The sequence below is a fragment of the Rattus rattus genome, chromosome 10 (genome assembly GCF_011064425.1).
Source record: "Rattus rattus isolate New Zealand chromosome 10, Rrattus_CSIRO_v1, whole genome shotgun sequence".
NCBI lineage: Eukaryota > Metazoa > Chordata > Mammalia > Rodentia > Muridae > Rattus > Rattus rattus.
In genome coordinates this window covers 50,538,656-50,558,048 of record NC_046163.1, presented here as the reverse complement: position 1 = coordinate 50,558,048, position 19,393 = coordinate 50,538,656, and the positions used below count along the sequence as shown (strand labels likewise).

Below are 19,393 nucleotides of genomic sequence, written 5' to 3'. Positions count from 1 at the left end.
GGGTCACGCGTAAGGCACACTACTCACAAGCCACACCCTAATAACGCTCTCGGCACACAGCCACAGATCCTGTGGCACACATGTATCATTCACTTGGACTCTTAACAAGACAGCATGGTGCATAGGATGGACAGTCACCCCTTCATGCACATACAGTCCATGAATGTTCACACACACACACACACACACACACACACACACACACACACACACACACACACACGGAATGACCTACACTCAGTGGTGGGAGGCACTCAACCAGCGGAGCCCTCCTGATGGACAGCAGGATTGGAGGTAAAAGTGGAGCAGTCAGTAGGGTGGGAAGTATCTTCCTAAAGAAATGCAGGCATTTAAGGGCGTTTCCCCTAAGAAGAGCTGAAGTTCCCCCATGGAAGCAGAAGAGCCAGGCCTCAGGGAGGGAGGCAGGCCTGGGTCAGACCAAGTGCCCTCGCCCGTTGATGTAGATACCATTGCCTGTAGGTTTGGCCCTCAGGGTCCCATTTTCCTGAACAAAATGGTTCATGGCCTGTTTGATGCCTTCATCCTGATCGTCCTCCTCCTCGGTCCGCCCCGAGCCTGGGGAGAGCAGTTCCGTCTGTGTTTCGATCTCTCTCACGGTGGTTAACGTGGAGTAGCTGCGGCCCTCTGGCTCTTCACTCTGGAGACCAAGGGCAGAAGACAAGTCAGGAATCAAGATCAAACAGGCAAGGTAGGGCTGGGTTGTGATAGGGTCAGAGGTCAGGTAAAGCACGGGTAATGGTTCTGCCAGCGGTATAGGGGCTTGGAAATTTGGGGTTGGGGCGGGGTGGGGAGAACAAGTGTTATACATAGGGGTGGGGACACGGAGAACAAAGGTATAGCAGAAATGGGGGGGGCGGGGTGCGCATGTAAGCCAGGGATGCAATTGTGGGGGAGGGCTGCTGTCCCACCACATCTGGGGCCAGGAGAGGGGCCTGAGGAGAGTGTTGGGCACCGGTGGGGCCGGGGGGGCCTCACCATCACAGAGCAGCTACTGTTGTCCTTGAGACTATCAGGGTGGCCCTCCGCTCTCAGCCCTACACTCTCCTCCGGCTGCAGGGGCCCAGACATAGGGGAGGAGTTAGAAGAGCCCTCAATCTCTTCCCCTCAGCCTCCTGTCGCTTTCCTCATCCTCCAGCAGTCTCTTCCCTGATCATTTCCCCCACAACCTTTAGCTCTATGTCTGACACAAGCATCTTCCATCCCTCACTCTCAAAACCCACCCTGGCACCAGCACCGGTGGTGAATTCCTAGAGCAGCCCCCATCCCAGTGCTAAGAGGGTCTTGCAAGCAGGAGTGCTGGCAGTCCCAGAGCATCAATCCACCCCCACCTCCTACCCCCGGCTAATACCCAGCCTCAGCCCAGCTCCAGCTAAGAGTAAGCAGCCAGACCTGGTACATCTACAGAGGAGCCCAGACTCAAAGCAAACCTGTGTGCCCAGGCCCCCAACACACACCCAACTTTAGTACACACCTGGCTCCTAGGGTCCGTGTGGTGAGAGTGCAGCCTCCGGATGGAGTTCTCCCTGGTCAAAGTCAGCTCCTCCTCGCTGGGAAAGACAACCCCTTGTCAGGAAAGGACAGCAGTGACAGCCTCCTACGATGAGTCTAGCCTGGCTGATCCTATGTGAGACCGCTGAAGGGTATGATTTCCAAACTATGCCTTCGAAGGGGAGCGTGTGTGGCTGCAGATGACAGTGTGGCTGGAGAGCACGGGTGTGCTACGGAGTACTAAAGTGTGCGTAGTAGGTGATACCTGGGGGATGTGGATCTGTGTTTCTCTCATGCATAAGCCTCCTCACTGGTTGTGCTCCGGGTCCCAGGTCTTTCTTATTTCCCCAAAGACTCTGCCCACCTCTGCTGTACAAGCAGTCCAGCTGTCACTAGGCCACACAGCCTTCTTTCTCCTGTGTCCTGGCTCACCTCCGCTTCATTCCTTTTTGTTCTCAGCTCAGGGCCACCCACTCAGAGGAGCCGGGACTCACTATTTCTGGGTCATCTGCTGGGCTTTGCGGCGATGATATCGGGACATGAGCACCACCACCACCACCAGGAGACAGAACAGGAGTGCAGCAATCACACCCACTACGACCACTGACGCAGACACCAGATCCACCTGCTTTCCTGGATCCTCAGGGTCTGCTGGAGACAGGCCAGTGTCTGAGATGCAGGCCCCATCCTTCCCTGACCCACCCCAGACCCTACTGCTACCCACATATCATCCTCGAAGACCACATCCACAGCTACCCACTCAGCTTAATCCTCTCCAAAATATAACATCCGTCATCCCCAAAGACATTCTTTCCCATTTCTTTCTCTGTCTTGCCTCCCGTTGATGACCCCCCCAGCTCTGGACTCGGAATCCTTGTCTTTGTTCTCCAACCACTGTGCTTACCAAGAACTTCCACAGTGACTTGAGAAGCCCTCGAAGAAAGTTCGTTGCTGACGTGACAGACGTAGACACCACTGTGCTCAGTAGTCAGTGGGGGGAAGCCCAGAGTGTCTCCTTTTACTCGCACCCCACTAGGCAGAGGTCCATCCAGCCTGAAGGACAGGGAAGCTGAAGGGTGCTGGCTGGGGCAGGCTAAGGCTGCCACCACCCAACGTGCCCAGGCAGCTCTTCATCCCCCTCCCCCATGACGTCACCCAAAGCCTCGGGCTGTTCCCACGGTGCCCCTCCCTACCCTGGACAGGTCTAGGCAGAGGCCCTTTCTCCCTGCCGCCCAGCCTGACCCGGGCACCCCCACACACACTTGGGGAAGATCCACAGGCATGCCATTCCACATGCTCCCATAGGTATCCTGTCACCCAGCACCAGGTAACAGGTATACATGCTATAAAGTCCACACAACAGGACACTCCATTCCTAGCTGGGCTCAGAGGTACTGGGAACCTGGGACTGCATGCTCCAACACCCATGATATTGGATGGTGGAGTAAACAAACCTAGCCACTAGGCACAAGGCGTGTCTACATTAAGAACATGTCTATCATGGACTCATATACATGGGTATCCTATCCCTTTCTGGAAAAATGGCTGGGACTCTTGAAGGAGCTGTTGGGAGTGGGTCTGTGTTTCTGAGGTGCTGGCAACATTATGGTTAGAAGTAGCGTGGGCGTGACAGTAGTCAGCTTTCTTTGTGACACACGCGCTTTTAGCCCTCACAAATACATAAAAGATTACTATTTAATGTAGTTATATTTCATCATTTAAAGTTAGGGCGAAAAGCCAAGAGACCTACACATTCCCTATGGGCAGTCACCACATCTTCCTGGAACAAGCCAGTAATATTTGCTGACTATACATATTTTTATATTGGTCTGAATTTATGCCCCGACTTATCTAGGGCTCAGAATATGTGGTCCTTGCTCATAATGAGTTCATCCTGGCCCTGAAAATAGTGGGCCTGACTCTGAAAAGGCCAGAGTGCTAGGCCCCGGCACAGGTCCTTACCGTGTCCAGTTGTATTTGGGAGGGGGCTGTCCTTCACTCAGGCATTTGAGTGTGGCTCCTTCTCGGCCAACATGCCATAAGTTTTGGTCCTCAAGGCCCCTCACAGAGGCTTCTGCAAGGACTGGAGTGGGAGAAGGGAAGAGAAAGAACAGAAGGATTCCTTTAAACCCCTCCTCTTCCCCTGCTGGAACAAACTCCCCCTATCCTCATCCACAGCTCCTGACCTCACTTGATCCCTACCCCAAGCTCAGAGTCTATTCTGGTTGACCTGTGCCATAAGGCCATAAGACCCTTGAGGTGATGGAGTTTCACACCGGGGACCTCCTGTGGCATCTAGCACAGTGCTGCTCACAACGTGGGTGCTCAATGGCTGCCGAACGACCCAGCAGTCTGTTCATTTTCTCGGCGAGCATTTGCTGATTTCCTACTCTGGGCCAAATGATATTTTAATTCGGGTGTGGAGTCTATCGCTGGGAAGCCTTGTAGGATTTAGGATCTGCGAGATGCTTTGCGCTCACAGATGCTAATTCTCATCAGAATCCCACGAAGTTGGCATAATTACACTCATCTGCAGGTGGAGGAAACGGAGTCTAACCAGATTAACTAAGTGTTAGCAAACAGCAGGATAGGGGCCTGTCCCAAGCCTGCCTCCAAACTCTAAACTTTATGCTTTGCAAACACTTTCAATTCCATACTTATATTTTATTCTCCCATCTACACTGTGGAAACAAGGCAGTCTCTCCTGTAAAGGTCACAGAGACGCTGGGCGGCGGCAGTGCACACCTTCAATTCCAGCACTCAGGAAGCGGAGACAGGTGGATCTCTTGAGTTTTTAAGCCAGCCTGGTCTATGAGAGTGAGTTCCAGGACAGCCAGGGCTACATAGAGAAACCTTCCTTCAAAAACAAAACAAAACAGAACTCTCACAAAGACCACAATGCTTTTCCCAGGACCTCTATCTTGACCCCCCAGGTCTTCTACCTTTGGATTAGACTTAGACTCCAGACTCAGGCTGACCTTCCTGCCGTGGGTTCAGGGTCATAGTGTCTTAGCATTATTTTTAGAACATAGGAATATCTCACCCGTAGCATCTCAATACTCACAGGCCACTTGGAGGGTGTGGGTGATTCTTTGGTCCTGGAGCAGGCCAGGGTGAGACACCACACAGGTCAGTGGCTGCCCATTCATGCTTCGGCTGGGCACCAGATGAAACTCTGAAGTGACGGCAGCTGAGCGGGAGTGCTTGAAAGAGCGGCTGGACTGTGTGCCTTTGACCTCTGTGTCCCAGGTCACACTGGGAGCTGGGCTGCCCTCAGCAGTGCAAGAGGCTGCCAACGTCAGGCCCTGGCCCTCTTCTAGTGGTGGACCAGGATTCAGGGAAGGCAGGGGAGGCACTGTGGGGGAGTGGGAGTGTGAAAGATCTTCACAGTCACAGTCAGATCCCATTCCATCAGTCTAACCCAGTTGCAAACTTCAGCTCCTCTTTTCTTTCTTTTTCAAAAGAACACTTATTTATTTAATGTACTTATTTATTTTATGAATATGAGTACACTGTTGCTCTCTCCAGACACACCAAAAGAGGGCATCAGATCCCATTACAGATGGTCGTCAGCCACCATGTGGCTGTTGGGATTTGAACTCAGGACCTCTGGAAGAGCAGTCAGTACTCTTAACCGCTGAGCTACCTCTCCAGCCCATACTCCCGGGTTTTCTCATCTCACCAATAAATGTGCCAGGTCAGTAGTATCATTTTAAGTGACTTTACATCTTCACTATTAGATTTTTTTCTACAATGTGTAGGTAATTCTTTTCTTTTCTTTTCTTTTTTTAAAATTTAAAATTTATTTTATACATATATACACACACACACACACACACACACACACACACACACACACACACGCACACACACATATACACATGTACACTGTAGCTGTTTTCAGATACACCAGAAGAGGGCATCTGACCTCATTACAGATGGTTGTGAGTCACCATGTGGTTGCTGGGATTTGAACTCAAGACCTCTGGAAGAGCACCACTGAGTCATCTCTCTAGCCCTTCTTTTCTTTTTCAAGACAGTGTTTCTCTGTGTATATAGCCCTGGCTGTTCTAGAATCCCTCTGTAAACCAGGCTGGCCTCAAACATAGGTCATTTAAAAAAAAAAAAATTTTTTTTTTTTTTGTTCTTTTTTTTCGAGCTGGGGACCGAACCCAGGGCCTTGCGCTTCCTAGGCAAGCGCTCTACCACTGAGCTAAATCCCCAACCCCAAAAAATAATTTTAAAACTAATTAGATACTATCTATGTAATAATAACAATAATAACCACTACTAACTATGTGCCAACTATTATGTTAAAACTTTACATACATTATCTCATTTAATTTCGCTAACAAACTAGTGAGGTGGGTATTATTATGCTTCTTCGTCAGATGAGAAAAACCAAAGCTCAGGGAGGTTCAGTGGTTTGTTGCAGATCATCACTTCTTACATGACAAAGCCTAGAGTCACAGATTTTGTTTTCGAGTATGTGTGTGCCTCAAATTCTCCATCCTCCTGCCTTAGCTTCTAGAACAGTGTAAGTATAGATATGTACCACTATGCCCAGTTTCTTCCTCTTATTCATTAAATCAAGCTTTGTTTTGTTTTATTTTTCCCTCCAAAACTTATGCTTTTAACTTCCACTCAAAGCAAAACCACTTTTATTTCTAGCTTCAAAATAGCCCAAGCACAGAAGTGGAAAGGCAGCTTGATCACAGGTCCAGGTTGACCAGCACAAGTGCCCATGGTCTTAGACCACACTCACTGAAGGTCCAATCAAAGACTGTATTACCAACCCCTCCCCCAACTCAGATATTACATCATAGCTAGACCTCACGTCCACATCTGGGACTCCTACTTTCGTAGGTTTTAAAATGACCTATGTTTGAAGCCAGCCTGGTTTACAGAGGAATTCCAGAAGAGCCAGGGCTACGTACACAGAGAACGGCTGTCTTGAAAAAGAAAAGGGGCGGGGATTACCTACACACATTTCAAACCACAGAGCCTAGGACGGTGAAGGTGGCTCTGAGTTGGTGTCTTGTGTAGAACTGAGGCAGGAACCAGGGAGTGCCGCTTGGAAAAGAGCAGAAGTAAGTGGAGTCTGGCAGAAGTCCTCAGCTCTTTGAAAAGCTATGCAGAAGACAGAATAAACCCGTGCTATGCTGCTCCAGATGGACGAGGGTGCACGGAGGGAAAACCGGCCCATCAGAAAGACAAACTTCCTCATATGCGGATTATACCCCAGCTTTGGCGGCTTTTTGGAGAGAATTTCTGGATCGGGTAGGAGGGGCTGGATAATTTTCCCTCTCCCCTATAGATCCTCATCTTTTATGTCTGCCTGTTCTGCCTCTGTCTCATCCATCTCTGCAGTCCCGTTCTGTCTCCCTCTTCCACCCACTCAGCAATACTGATCATACCTAGCTGGCTCCACTCACCCAGAACACGAAGCCGCATCCGTGCCTGAAAGCTGCCGGCTGGGAAGGTGCTGACTCTGCATTCGTACTCGCCCTCATCTGCTTGCACAGCATTGCGCAGGAGGATGGAGCCGTCTAGAGGGTCTCGTGGGGGTGGTGGTTGCTCCACGCGGTCCTCATAGGCAGGGCTCACATGAAGCCCGTATTTGGAGTGCAGCAGGGCCAGCTCCCGGGTGCCTTCGTTTGGGTCCACTCGAGCCCATGCCACCTGCCCCACCTGCTCATCGGGATCCCCTCGGTAGAAGCAGGGCAGTTTTGCGTCCTGGCCCAGCACCACTGTCACTAAGTCCGAGGTCTCCAGCTCACCCGCGGAGTATCGGCCTGCAGGGGGCAGACAGAAGCAGTCAGGCTGAGGGGGACAAGTCGGGACCAATGGAATGCATCCAGAGTGATAATGACAGCAAAAGCTGCCGGAACTCCTGGAGTGGTTTGTGCTTGCAAAGCACATTCAGTCCATTACCTCATTAGATCCACACTGCATTCCCAAGAGTAGGCGTTATTATCGCCATTTAACAAAGGAGGAAACTGAGATCCAGAGAGGGGAAGTGGCTTGCCTACGGCCACACAGATGAGTTACACATGGAAGACTCAATCTTTTGCAGCCTAGGATTCTATTTGAGCAAAGTGAGAAACTAAAACAGAACCAGGGATGGAGCTCCTGTCCTGAAGGAGCTCACAGGCTTCAAGGAAATGGAATCCCTGTGCACGGAACCAGGAAACCAAGGACACATTTCTCAAGGAGGTTCAACACTTTTGGAAAGCATGGCAAGGAGTCATAGAAAAGGTTCAGAACATTTGGTGCCTGGAATGAGACATGTTAGGAGGGTAAGGTCCATTCTTGGGAACATTTTTCACATGGCTTGAAGATGAGAGACCTAGATTCCCAGAGAGAAGGAGGTATTCCATGTGGGAGGAATGGCATGAACTGAAGTCTGGGGGTAGGAACCAGCAAGTCACTAAAGACAGAAAGAGCCTCCAGGTCAGGGGCCTGGAGAGATGAGGTCAGGGTAGGCATAGCCATTGTGTCATTATGTTGAGCCAGAGTCAGAGGACCAGGGAGGAAGGACTGCTGTGTTGGTGATCGATGAGCAGCTGTATGGAGCATTTGAAGATTTTGAAATTAGGTTTGTTCATTATGTAACCTTATTGGTAAATAAAGATCCATTTCCTGCCCTCACGGACCTGAGGTCTGTTTAGGAGGAAAAAATGGCAGAGAGACAACTATCTATCTATCTATCTATCTATCTATCTATCTATCTATCTATTAATCATCTATCTATCATCTATAGATATAAATATATATGAAATCAACCAATGATTATTTCTTTCCTCCTCTTCCTCCTCCTCTTCCTTTTCATCTTTCTTTCTTTTTTTTTTTTTTTTTTTTTTTTTTCCGGAGCTGGGGACCAACCCAGGGCCTTTAGGCAAGCGCCTACCACTGAGCTAAATCCCAACCCCCTCTTTCTTTTTTTAAGACCAAGCCTAACTATGTAGCTTGCTGGACTGGCTTCAAACTTACTATTCTCCTGCCTAGCCTCCAGAGTACTTGGATTATAGGATGTACCACCCACCACACACGACTTGAATGGTGGTGTCTGACTTAGTGTTTGGTGGTTTGTCATCGGTTGATTTGAGGGATGTGGGAGTCATGAGGTAGGGCTTCATTCATGCTTTGGGTGGAATTGGAGGCCCAGGAGATTTAGGAAGGCACTGCAGGTACAGCATCAAGGTAAGCAAACACTAGGAGGTGGGGAGGCTGGCTGCTGGTTCAGGAAGCAAAGAGAAAAGGACCCAACCTACCGGAGGGCGTGTGTGTTGAGCAGCTGTGGAAAATATAGCTGGGGTAGGGTGGGTCCAGATAGCCCAAGACCGCCCATGCCAGGAAAAGGAATTCAGATTTGGTCAAGAGGAAATGGAGAGTCACCAAAGCTTTCCTAGTCAGCAAGGGCCATGAAGCAAATGACAAAGTGCAGTCTGACCAGAAAACAGGTCACGGAAGGAGACTGAGGCAGACACAGTGAACCTGTAGCCGCATCCCTGGCAAGGTGGTGCTGGGCAGATAAAAGGGGGACATTTGGCCACTGGCTGGAAAGAGAGGGAAGGTTCAAAGATAACTGGATGTTCAGGATGAGTAACCGAAAAAGGAGGTTGAGCCTGGGAATGCCTATGGTTATGAAAAAAACAAACAAAACCAGGGCCAGGGGCTGGGCCAGGGCAGAGAGTGCTCTGAGATGTCAAGAGCTCCTTCCCTTTATACATCCAACTGTTTATAGTCCTTGCCTCTAACCGGCACCCCACACACCCTGTTGCCCGTCACCTTTACTCACAATGTACCCCTGCCTGGAATGCTCTCCTCCCCGTGTCTGGCCGCTCCTACTCATCACTGTCTGGAGAACTCCTACTCATGCCTTAAGACTCTGCTTAGGCATCATTTCCTGCTGAGTCCTTCCTCCCTTCCCCCACCTCAGGCAGCTTCAGGTGCTCTACCCCTGTGCTTTTCCAGCACTGGGCTTCAACCCCAGTCATAGCCCTTTGACCTATACATTCGGCTCTCTATTTTCCTGTTCTCCTTCTCCAAGGCATTGTGCTCCATAGGTATCAAAACTGGGTCACTGACCACATATTATTTTTGTTTTTTTTTTTTTTTGTTTTGTTTTTTTCGGAGCTGGGGACCGAACCCAGGGCCTTGTGCTCGCTAGGCAAGCGCTCTACCGCTGAGCTAAATCCCCAACCCCATGACCACATATTAAAAACATGGTTTTTTTTTTTTATTTCATGCTCAGTCAGAGGCATGTGGCCTCCCTCCTGTCACATAAGTGGACCTTGATGAATGTTTATTGACTGACTGAATAAACGGATGGATGGATGGATGGATGGATGGATGGATGGATGGATGGATGGATGGATGGGTGGGAGAAGCCAGACCTGCAATCTCAATACTTGGAGAGACTCAAGCAAGAAGGTCTGGTTCAAGGCCACCCTGGGTGACAGGGAGACAACCCCCACCCCTCAAAAACAAAAAGAATATACAAATGAATGAGCAAACACATGAAAGATAAGCATCAGGAAGGAAATAGCACCAAGAGTCCTTAGTTGGACTAGGCAGGGAAAGTCTTGTCATGGTAACTTTGGGGTGGAGCAAGATAGGCTGGCTATCCGGGTTCGCTGCCAAAGGGAGCATCTTCGGACTACACAGAGGAAGAAGGGGCTGGAGACAGACACATGCATCAAGAAACTGAAGCATGGAGTAGGGCTGAGGGTTTCCGTGAGGTAAATGAATGGGTCTTGTGGCTCTGATAGGAGGAGGAGAGGGAAGGAAGATGCTGTTGGGAGTTGGGAGGGCCCCAGACTGGACAGGACAGACCTGCAAGTCCAGATACCTGGGCCCTGACCTGCCTAAGCTGACATTGGTCCCACCCAGCCCAGCCTGGGAGTCCAGCTAACTACTTGCACCCCTCCCAGGTACCTCCTCCTAGCACTAAAGGGAGTAAGGTTGTCAGAGAAGGGCTGGGGGGTGGGGTGGATAGAGGCTGTACAGCTCACTCTGCTGCAAAACACTCATGTGGATTTAAGTCACAATGATGTGGATGCGGGGCTCAGAAACTCCAAGTGTCTGCGCCACTCGAAGACTCAAATCCTTCCAAAGGCTATGTCCATAACACTGTCAGACCCAATATTTCCATCCTTAAGTTATTTATTTATTTTTATTCTATGTGGACGGATGTTTGCCTGCATATATGTATACCATGTGCCTGGAGCCCCTGTAGGTCAGAAGAGAGTGTCAGATGTCCTGAAACGGGAGTTACAGATTGCTGTTAACCGCCATGTAGATTGGGGGGAACTGTACCTAGGTCCTCTGCAAGAGTAAGTGCTCTTAACTGCTGAGCCATCTCTCCAGCCTGTTTATTTCTATTTTTAATCCCTGCTCTAGCCCCCCACCACCACCACCACAAATCACCCAGATTCTGCCCCCTCATCTCTCTTTAGGGCACAGCAGGAATTGGGTGCCCACCACATGCCTGAGTCTTCATCCTCGATGTCCCTAACCCGTGAAGCCAAGATCCTCATCCTGAAGGTACAAGTCCCAGTTCTGCAGACCAAAAAACCCAGTGCAGCAACAGGGAAGTCCCTTTGGAACTGCTCCTAAAAAACTCACACTATCCTAAAGCCAACGGCTAATGGAAGCATCTCAGGCCGAGGCATGCTCAAGGGCCTTCACTTCTTCTTCTAAATCTAAAGAAACAAATTAAGACAACTTGAGCCCAAGTATCCTTGTCCTGGGCTAAATGGACCAGAAGCCCAGGCTTCCAAACCAGAGCAGGCCAGAATTGCCTCCTCCTCTCCCCCACCTAGTGCTTGCCTGGCGTCAGCATGATGATGTCACCAGACTGAAGGAGACACACCGCCTGCCTGGTGAGGTCACCTTATGGGCATGTAGTAGCCAGGCCAGGCCAAGCCCCACAGACCCTTCTGTTGCATGTTGCTTGCTAAGGCTGGTGGCCTCTGGCTTCTTGGGCACTCCTCCTCCTCCTCCTGACTCTCCCCACCCCTCCTCTCAAGGAGCACCAGGACGCTGGTCAGGGGCCTTAGTGACTCAGAAGCTGCCACACAGCAGCAGGCCTAGCCACAGCCACCACTACCTTGCGCAAGGGAGAGAACAGGCCCAACTGGCCAGACAGGATCCCTGCCCTCAGCCTCCCCCACCCCTGGCCAGGCCCCCTCAGGCCTCTTTGGGGCCCTGCCCTTTGTGTACCCCGCCCCGCTCCCAGACAGGTCCTCCATTCCTGGCTTAGGCTAGCTGGCTACACCCTACCCTGTTCTTTGGCTCCAACTTTCCTTTCTGGGTAAGGCTTGGCTTCTGAGCTCAAAAGGGGAAACTGAGGCTGGCCCTTGCAGATATTCAGCCATAGCAACATCTTTGGGAAGAAGATTTTTTCTTTTGAGGGACTTTTACCCGTCAGCATTTTCAGCTGATTCATAAAAGGACGGACACACACACACACACACACACACACACACACACACACACACACACACACACACACGGGGTCTTTGAGGTTCATCTGTGTGTCAAAGGGAATAACTGTCTTTTGTGTCTGAATGTTTGTAGTATCTTTGGATGAGGGCTAGGCCAGTTTTTCTAGTTCACTTGCACATGAAGCTATTTTCTTGTAAGAACTTGGGGATGTTTCATACATAGATGTGGTCACGTTGCTCTTCAGGGAAATATACATCCTGCCTTTTCTATACGCAGAGGAAAGAGCTATGTGTATTTATATATTCATAAGATTCATGAATACCATCACATGTTTGGCTCACCCTCTGAGCGCCCGGTACACATTCCTGTCCTGCACGACTCTGTGCACATAGTAAATATTTTGATGTCGTTTGTCTTGGCTTCCCCAATGTGTGGCTCAGCTGCCTTTGGTCAGCGTGTGGCTCTGGGCTCCTGCCCGTTCTAATGTTGCCCCTGGCATCCCTCCCCATCTCACCCCAAGACTTCAGGGCAGAATCATCTCAGGTCCAAGGTGGAGGTAACCAGAGATGAGGTCACTGTCCCTCCAGGAGATGCCACTGAGCCTCTCTGACAAAAAAAAAAAAAACAAAACAACAAAAAACAAAGGCTTCCTCTCTCTTGCTCTTTGGGTTTCTACAAAGGGACTCCCACCCTTTTTACCCCCTGTGGCCACACCCCAAGGCCCCCCAGTCCTTCTGGCCCCCCAAGCAGAGTTTCTTCTCTGGGAATCTCTGTCAGGGCTTTTCTGCTTGCCACCACCAGAAAAACCAGCTCTGACTCTAGGCCTGGGGTAAGAGCTGTCTGGTGAGGTTTGGTGGGAAGCAATGGGGGGGGGAGTCTGCCTGAGGCTAGGGGGAGGGGTCCAAGTTGTCTGGGGTCTCATTCTTTTTTGTTAACTCTTGCCTCCCTCCACCAGCTTCACCAGAGAAGACTGGCCTAGGTGTGTTAGTTTGAGGTAAGAAAAGTCATGAGAGAGAAGCATTTAGACCCCCAATTGTCCAAGATGTCATTAACAAAGAAAAGCCACTTAGGCCCATCCCCTGCCCATAACCTTGGCCTTGGAATTGAGGAACTCAGAAAACCAAAAACTTTCCCTTCGCTTTTACCCACCTCCCTCCCTTACCCCCCACTTTTCCTAAGCCCCCAAGCTTAGCAAGAGCGTCCCAAGGCAGGCAAAGTGCCCACCCACAGATTAATGTGTGTGTGTGGGGGGGGTGCACATAAGTAACAGAGGGGAAGGAGGAAGAACAATGAGAGAGGCAGCCAGCTCTGCATTAGACCCAGCCCTCAGCCCAGATAAGTCCCCTAAACCCCCCGGAGCCAGTCTGAGCCCTGCTGAGTCACCACTGTGGGTGGGAGACCCAGAATTCAACTTCTCTCAGACTCAGACCACCCCCCTCCTCCACTGCGGCCGGCTCCCCCTCACGCCACACACATCACAGCCTCAACCTTCGCTTTTACAACAGTTTTAGAGATGTGGGGGGAGGGGAGCAGAAGGCCACCGGTGTGGCTTCTTAGGCAGCAGCCACCATGCCTGCTTCTGTTCTGGTGTCAGAGTAGAGTATGGTAACCCCAGTATCCTCCAGAAAACAGGGGTGTGACTCCTCACTCAGAACTTAATTGCTTTAGATTCTGTCCCCAGATCTAGACCCCAGAGTTTCTCTACTCTCTGCACTCCTGACTCAGTTTCCCATCTTTCATTTCCATCCCTTCTTGGCCTCATCAGTGTAAATTTTGGAGGCTGGATTATGCCGACATTCTCTTCTCACAGGACTTGACCCTCTCAGGGGTTAGCACCCACTCAGTTTGCCTGAGGATCCCTGTACCCCGAGCCCGTGCTCTAGAAGATGGAATGGTGCACACTAAATTCCTCACTGCCATCTCTGAAGCTGGACTCTTTCACCCCAGCCCCATCACTACAAAATACTAGGATGGAACCAGGGTCACTGGGGCCAAAGGCTTCCCTGGGATTCTCCTAGTTCTCCACATTTGGGCGGGGAAGCAAACCTCCCTTTCTGGCTTCTCTAGCTTTGGATAAGTCCTACGGAAAGGGCCTGCCCACCTCTGTCATCAGGAGTAGAAAAGCAGGGATGGGGCCCCTCCCTTTCTAGGAAATTAATCTCAACAGAAAGCTGATCCTAACCCTCAGAAGACAGAATTTAGAATTCATGGAACAGCTCACTCCCAGGTAGTACAGGACCCAAAGAGTTAGGGACTGGGATCCTATTGGAAAGGAGTTTGCAGATTCAGGCCCCTCAGCCCCAGGGCAAGAGAGGGAGGATGGAGGAGGGAGGAGGGATGGGACCTCACCCGGAAACTCATCCCATTAAGGAGAGACAAAGAGCTGTGGTGTTGGAGGCGCCTCCCAAGCCTGGGCTCCTCTCCCTGACAGGGGTGGGGCAGGGCCCTAGGGCTCAGAGCTCTAATAGCCCTGGAATTGGGGGGCAAGTGTCCCTTTGCAATAGAGCCAGGGAGGCAGAGTCTTCGGGTCCTCTCAGCCACAAGGAGACTGATCAGTTCTTCAAACAGCACAAACACTCCACTTCAAGCCTGGAGCTGGATAACCACAGAAGCCTAGCATTTCAGAGTCAAAAGGTCTGCAGAGACCATCCAGTCCTTCTTGTTCTCCTGAAGCAGAGTCTCTTAGCTGTTTAAAAACACCTAACAAATTAATGGAAGAAATGAGATCAGAACTCAAGGCTCCTGATTTCCAGACGTGAGAGGTGATCAGAGACACAGACTTAGTCTAGGTTCGTAGGGCCATTAAAGACGTGCCCACACATTAGGGGAGCCAGAATGGGGATGATGGAAACTATCCAAGTTTCCAGGGTCCCTGGGACTGGCCTTCATCTCTGTGCAGGTCATTGCCGCAGAAGCACGGTGATGTCTGAATAGTTACTAGCTTCCTGGGCCATCCTGGAGCCAACCTTTCTCTTCCGAATAGCTTCTCTCAGGTCTGGGTGAAGTCTGGGGTAATTTTCTAGCCAGGAGTTCTTTCCCTCGTCACTGAGCTTCTATTAGAAGGAACAGTTTTGGAGCATGGAAAGAGAGGGCAGGCATAGTACCCTTTATTGTTCTATTGCTAGCATCTAGGATCCTGGCTGGACCCAGTATGCTCTCAAGTGTTTACACTGAGTGATCTTGTAGACTCACCTAGCTATCTGTTTCTCTTGGTTGTCCCCATCTATAAAATAAAAGAGTTGAAGTACTGGATCTTCTTGATCCCACCCAAGTCCTGGAGACAGCAGGACTCCACTCTTCAAGTGTGGGTTGATGCTACAGCAGAGGGACGGTTGGGTTCCCTGGCCCAGCAGGAGGCCCCACCTTCTGGCCTTAAGTGAAGAGGGTTCTCTGGAGGATGGGAATTAACAGCAGGGTTGGGGGTAAGGGCAGGGGGCAAAGGTTGGGGCTTAGAATTCTGAGATTAGAGAGCAGACCATTCTGTTAGAAGACCAGAGTGCCAGTCCAGGCATCTACGCCTTGTTTTCTTGAGCTTCAGCTGAGAATGGGGGTTGGGAGGGGATCGCCTAGTGCTGCTGGACAACTGACTTTCCCTTGGTGCTACCTACGGCTTCTTGGGCTGAGGATCCTACCGTCCTCGGCCAGACAGAGAGAGCCCTGTCTTTCTAAAGAGAAAGAGTGCTTGGCTCCTCATTCCCCAGAAACAGCCAATGGTATCCTACACTATGCTCCCCTGTGTATACACACTCCCTCTCTAAAAAGGATACATTCCATATATATATTCTCTCTCTCTCTCTCTCTCTCTCTATATATATATATATATATATATATATATATATATATATATATATATTCTAGACAGGCAGAAAGTGTGATATAAGGCACCCAACAGAGGAAACGGCGAGATAATAAACAAATAAATAAAAGTGGCTATACTCCATTTAGAAGGCCTTTTACCTTTACCCTCTAAGCTCCCCCTAACCCATACAGCATTCTATACCTATTAGTGTGTGTGTGTGCGCCAGGGAAGAGGTACGAGGACTCTCTTGGCTTCCCTGTAGTCCTTCAACAAACACCCCAATCCTGGTGCTCAGACTATTGTCTTGCGAGAAGAACACAGATATGTCCACCCACTCCTTAGACATCAGGGTTCCTGCACCTGGTGAGTAGTGGGTAGGCCACGAATGTGAGCAGGGTCGCTGGCTTCCACCTTACTTTCAGCCCACCTGCTCCAGATGTGTGTGTGTGTGTGTGTGTGTGTGTGTGTGTGTGTGTGTGTGTGTCCCCACAGAGGCCTTGGCAAGCAAGGCTTGGGCAGAGGTAGTTAGGGACTGCAGACACTAAGTGGCCTGGCTTTGGGGCTCAAAGGGGACTTAAGAAGGAAGACTACAGGGCTGGGGATTTAGCTCCTGGTAGGCACCTAGGAAGCGCAGTGGAGTCCCCAGTACAAAAAAAAAAAGAATGGTCTACCTGGTTCTTCCTGAGGCACTCCAAGGAAAGGGAATGTTTGTGTACAAAGGGGTGTGTTCACCCAGAGTCCAAGTGTGTGGTGTGTGTGTGTGTGTGTGTGTGTGTGTGTGTGTGTGTGTGTGCATATGTCTATGTGTGTGTGTGTGTGTTTGTCTGTCTGTCTGTCTGTCTGTCTGTCTGTGCCGGGTAGGGCTCAGAAGCAAGAGTTCTGACGGTTCAGGCAAGTCCTACCTGTAAATGATGCCAGGAACAGCAGCAGCAGCCAGGCTTCAGGGCCCCACATCTCGGCTCCCAGGGACAGGGGCATTGGCTGAAAGGCAGACCTGCCCAGTGATTCTGGAGTTCCACGGAGTTCTCCCTGGGAGCCGGTTCTGGAGCTGTGTAAGGCTCTGACCCAGAAGGCAGGAAGTCAGGCACTGACGAACCTGCCTATCCCACTTGGGTCTCCACTAAGGGACCCAGACCCCAGTTCTACCCACCCAGCCGTGGCTACCCCGGAGAAGCCGTAATCGGGAGCCCTGAGCTCCCCCAGAGCTGCTTCCCACGCCGTGGCCAACAACGATGGCAGAAACCTGGGAACCTGCTAAGCAGGTCAGAACAGGTGCGTCTCCGGGGGCCGGGCCTGGCACAGAGAGGAGGCTTCGCAGCCACCGCCCCCACGGCCTGGGCTAGCTAATGGGCGCCAGAGAGGGAGGGAAGAAGGAAAGGATCTGGGTGCAGGCAGTGGGATCTTATCCTCAACAGGGGCTTTACCTGTGAGAGTATGGGCCTGACTGTAAGGGGGAGTCCCGGGTGTGTGTGTGTGTGTGCAACAAGGAGGGCTGAGTGTCTTAAAGAGAAAGGCACCAGGATGAACAGGGGCAAAAGCCCCTTGCGTGTGAAAAGGAACCTAATGGTCTCACAGGTCAGCTGTTTCCTGGGGTCGTTGACAACTTCCTCAAACTCCTGAAGGGCTCCGCTTTGGTGCCCCAGAAGCAGGGGAGAACTGAGGATGTCCCTGGCCTGCTGGTCCCTCATCCTTCGGAAGGCCCAAATCCGAGACTGGACTTTGCCGAGAATGGTCAAGCTCAGTCTGGTGGTCTTCTGGAAGCAGGAAGCCAGTTCAGAGGGCCCTGAAGAAAGAACCTCACGGCACTCCTCTGGCCGACTCTCTGCATGGGAGAGGCGGAGGAACTGACCAAGGAATTAGCTCTGTGGGTTCTTGGTTTCTTCTCAGAACCTTCTCTCCACAACTTGACACCTGACCCTGAGTTTTAAAAGGAAGAGGGCTTTTTCTTCTTCTCAATGGCATGTCCCCCATGGTCATGGGGAAGGACAACATGTCTGGACTTTGCAAAGGTGGAATTAATTTCACACTATCCTTTACTCCTTTAACACTCAGACGCACCTCACCACATATTTCCAGTTTGGACGAATAAAAGTAACCAACATGTGACAGCAGGGTAGCCAGAAGAAGAGGGGGGGGGATCTTTATCCCCTGAAAGAGAGGGGCAAGGTCTCTGGAACACTGGAATTTCCAAGTCAGGTAAAAGCCAGGAATGCCGGTGCAGACCTGCAGTCCCGGGACTTGGGAGGTGAAGGCATAAAGATCAAGATTTCTCGGATAGCTTTGGCTACACACAGTCACAGAGTTTTGGGCTATCCTGAGCTATAGGAGGCTCTACCTCAAACAACAAGAACAACATACACACACACACACACACACACACGCACACACACACACACACACACATATATATATATATTTTTTTTTTTTTTTGAGATAAGGTTTCTCTATATGGTCTTAGCTGTCCGGAGCTTGCTCTGTAGACCAGGCTGGCCTCAAACTCAGAACTCAGAGAACCACCTGTCTCTGCCTCCTAAGTCCTGGGATTAAAGGCGTGTGCCACCACTGCCTGTCGAGAACAGAATAATTTTTAAAACACATAAATATGGATAGACAACCAGAGAAAGAAAACATATGTTAGCTAGGTTTCATATCTGGAAACAGATAGAAAAGAAGAATGAATTATCACCAAGTACGTTCCCCAGCTCTAACTGTTAAGGTTTTTGTTTGTTTGTTTTGTAGGTGGAGGCTTTGAACCAGGGCTTTGTGCATACAAGTTCTGTACCCCTGATCCTTGGCCCCTTACACACAAATCTCACACATCCCTCAAAACTGACCCCAAATGCCACATCTCCCACAAATCCTTCCCAGCTCCTCCCCCTCGGGATCACGCTTTCTCTCTCTCCTCTTCTTCCTCAGCTTCTGCCAGTCTCTTTATTATAGCTTCTGTACCCATAATTTGTGTTCACCTTATCTCCTCAACTAAATTGTCAGCTTTAATACAGGGACCATTGATTGAGGCCTGTTGTACAACAGAGATTCGGTAAACGTGTTAAGCCGTGGGGAAGGATGACAGCCGTCCTCTGTGAAGTCCTTCAAAGCTGGGCTGGTCTTCTAATTGTGTCCAGTCAACCATGCCAGGGCAGTTCACAACCCAAAATGGGAACAAAGTGCATTTTTGACAAAGGCCTTCGTTTCTAAGTAAACGAGTGTCCATATAGAGAAGGCGGTGGGTAGAGTCGGCAGAGATCTCAAATGATCATAGATTACCATACGGTACCTGGGTTGTAATCTGCCCTTCGAGTAGACCTGTCTCTGGATCCCACCCCTCAGCCCTGGACATGATAGTGGCCTCTTCCCTGAATCTCCCTGTCAGTCAGAGGCAGATTCATGGGTCAGGCTGGGTGCCAAAACACCTTAGTTTTTCTCCACCCCCACCTTGGCAAACCCCTTCCCCTCTTCAGGACTCAGATCCCCACCTATGCCAGGGGAACAGCCCCACCCCGATGCTGCTTTGAGATCCAGTGTGGCAGGGGTGGGGTAGGGCCAGGGGGGATGGGAGGGGGAGCATCCTGTGTTATAATTATAATCATCACACCTTGGATCCTATCACAGGCTTTCAGATGAGCTTTTTCC

The 19,393-nt window shown here is 50.5% G+C and overlaps 1 protein-coding gene across 2 annotated transcripts; it reads right to left on the bottom strand.

Moving 5' to 3' along the window:
- Positions 1-192: 192 nt before the first annotated feature.
- On the bottom strand, positions 193-17,008 carry Nectin4 (nectin cell adhesion molecule 4). Of its 2 annotated transcripts, XM_032915664.1 has the most exons (9): positions 16,663-17,008; positions 6,945-7,304; positions 4,574-4,864; positions 3,472-3,592; positions 2,414-2,562; positions 2,004-2,157; positions 1,493-1,568; positions 997-1,071; positions 193-658 (listed from the first exon to the last, which is right to left on the bottom strand). In XM_032915664.1, the coding sequence occupies exons 1-9, from the start codon at positions 16,736-16,738 to the stop codon at positions 434-436; spliced, it is 1,527 nt and encodes a 508-aa protein (XP_032771555.1). In that variant the 5' UTR covers positions 16,739-17,008; the 3' UTR covers positions 193-433. The 2 variants fall into 2 exon arrangements, with proteins under 2 accessions (XP_032771555.1, XP_032771556.1); XM_032915665.1 differs by lacking the exon at positions 997-1,071.
- Positions 17,009-19,393: the final 2,385 nt, after the last annotated feature.

Coding starts and splice junctions, on each gene's coding strand:
- Nectin4 (XM_032915664.1), bottom strand. CDS start 16,738: ATGCCCCTGTCCCTGGGAGCCGAGATGTGGGGCCCTGAAGCCTGGCTG. Junction 3,593..4,573: donor CCACACCCTCCAAGTGGCCT/GTGAGTATTGAG, acceptor CTCCCACTCCAG/TCCTTGCAGAAGCCTCTGTG. Junction 659..996: donor ACAGTAGCTGCTCTGTGATG/GTGAGGCCCCCC, acceptor CTTGGTCTCCAG/AGTGAAGAGCCAGAGGGCCG.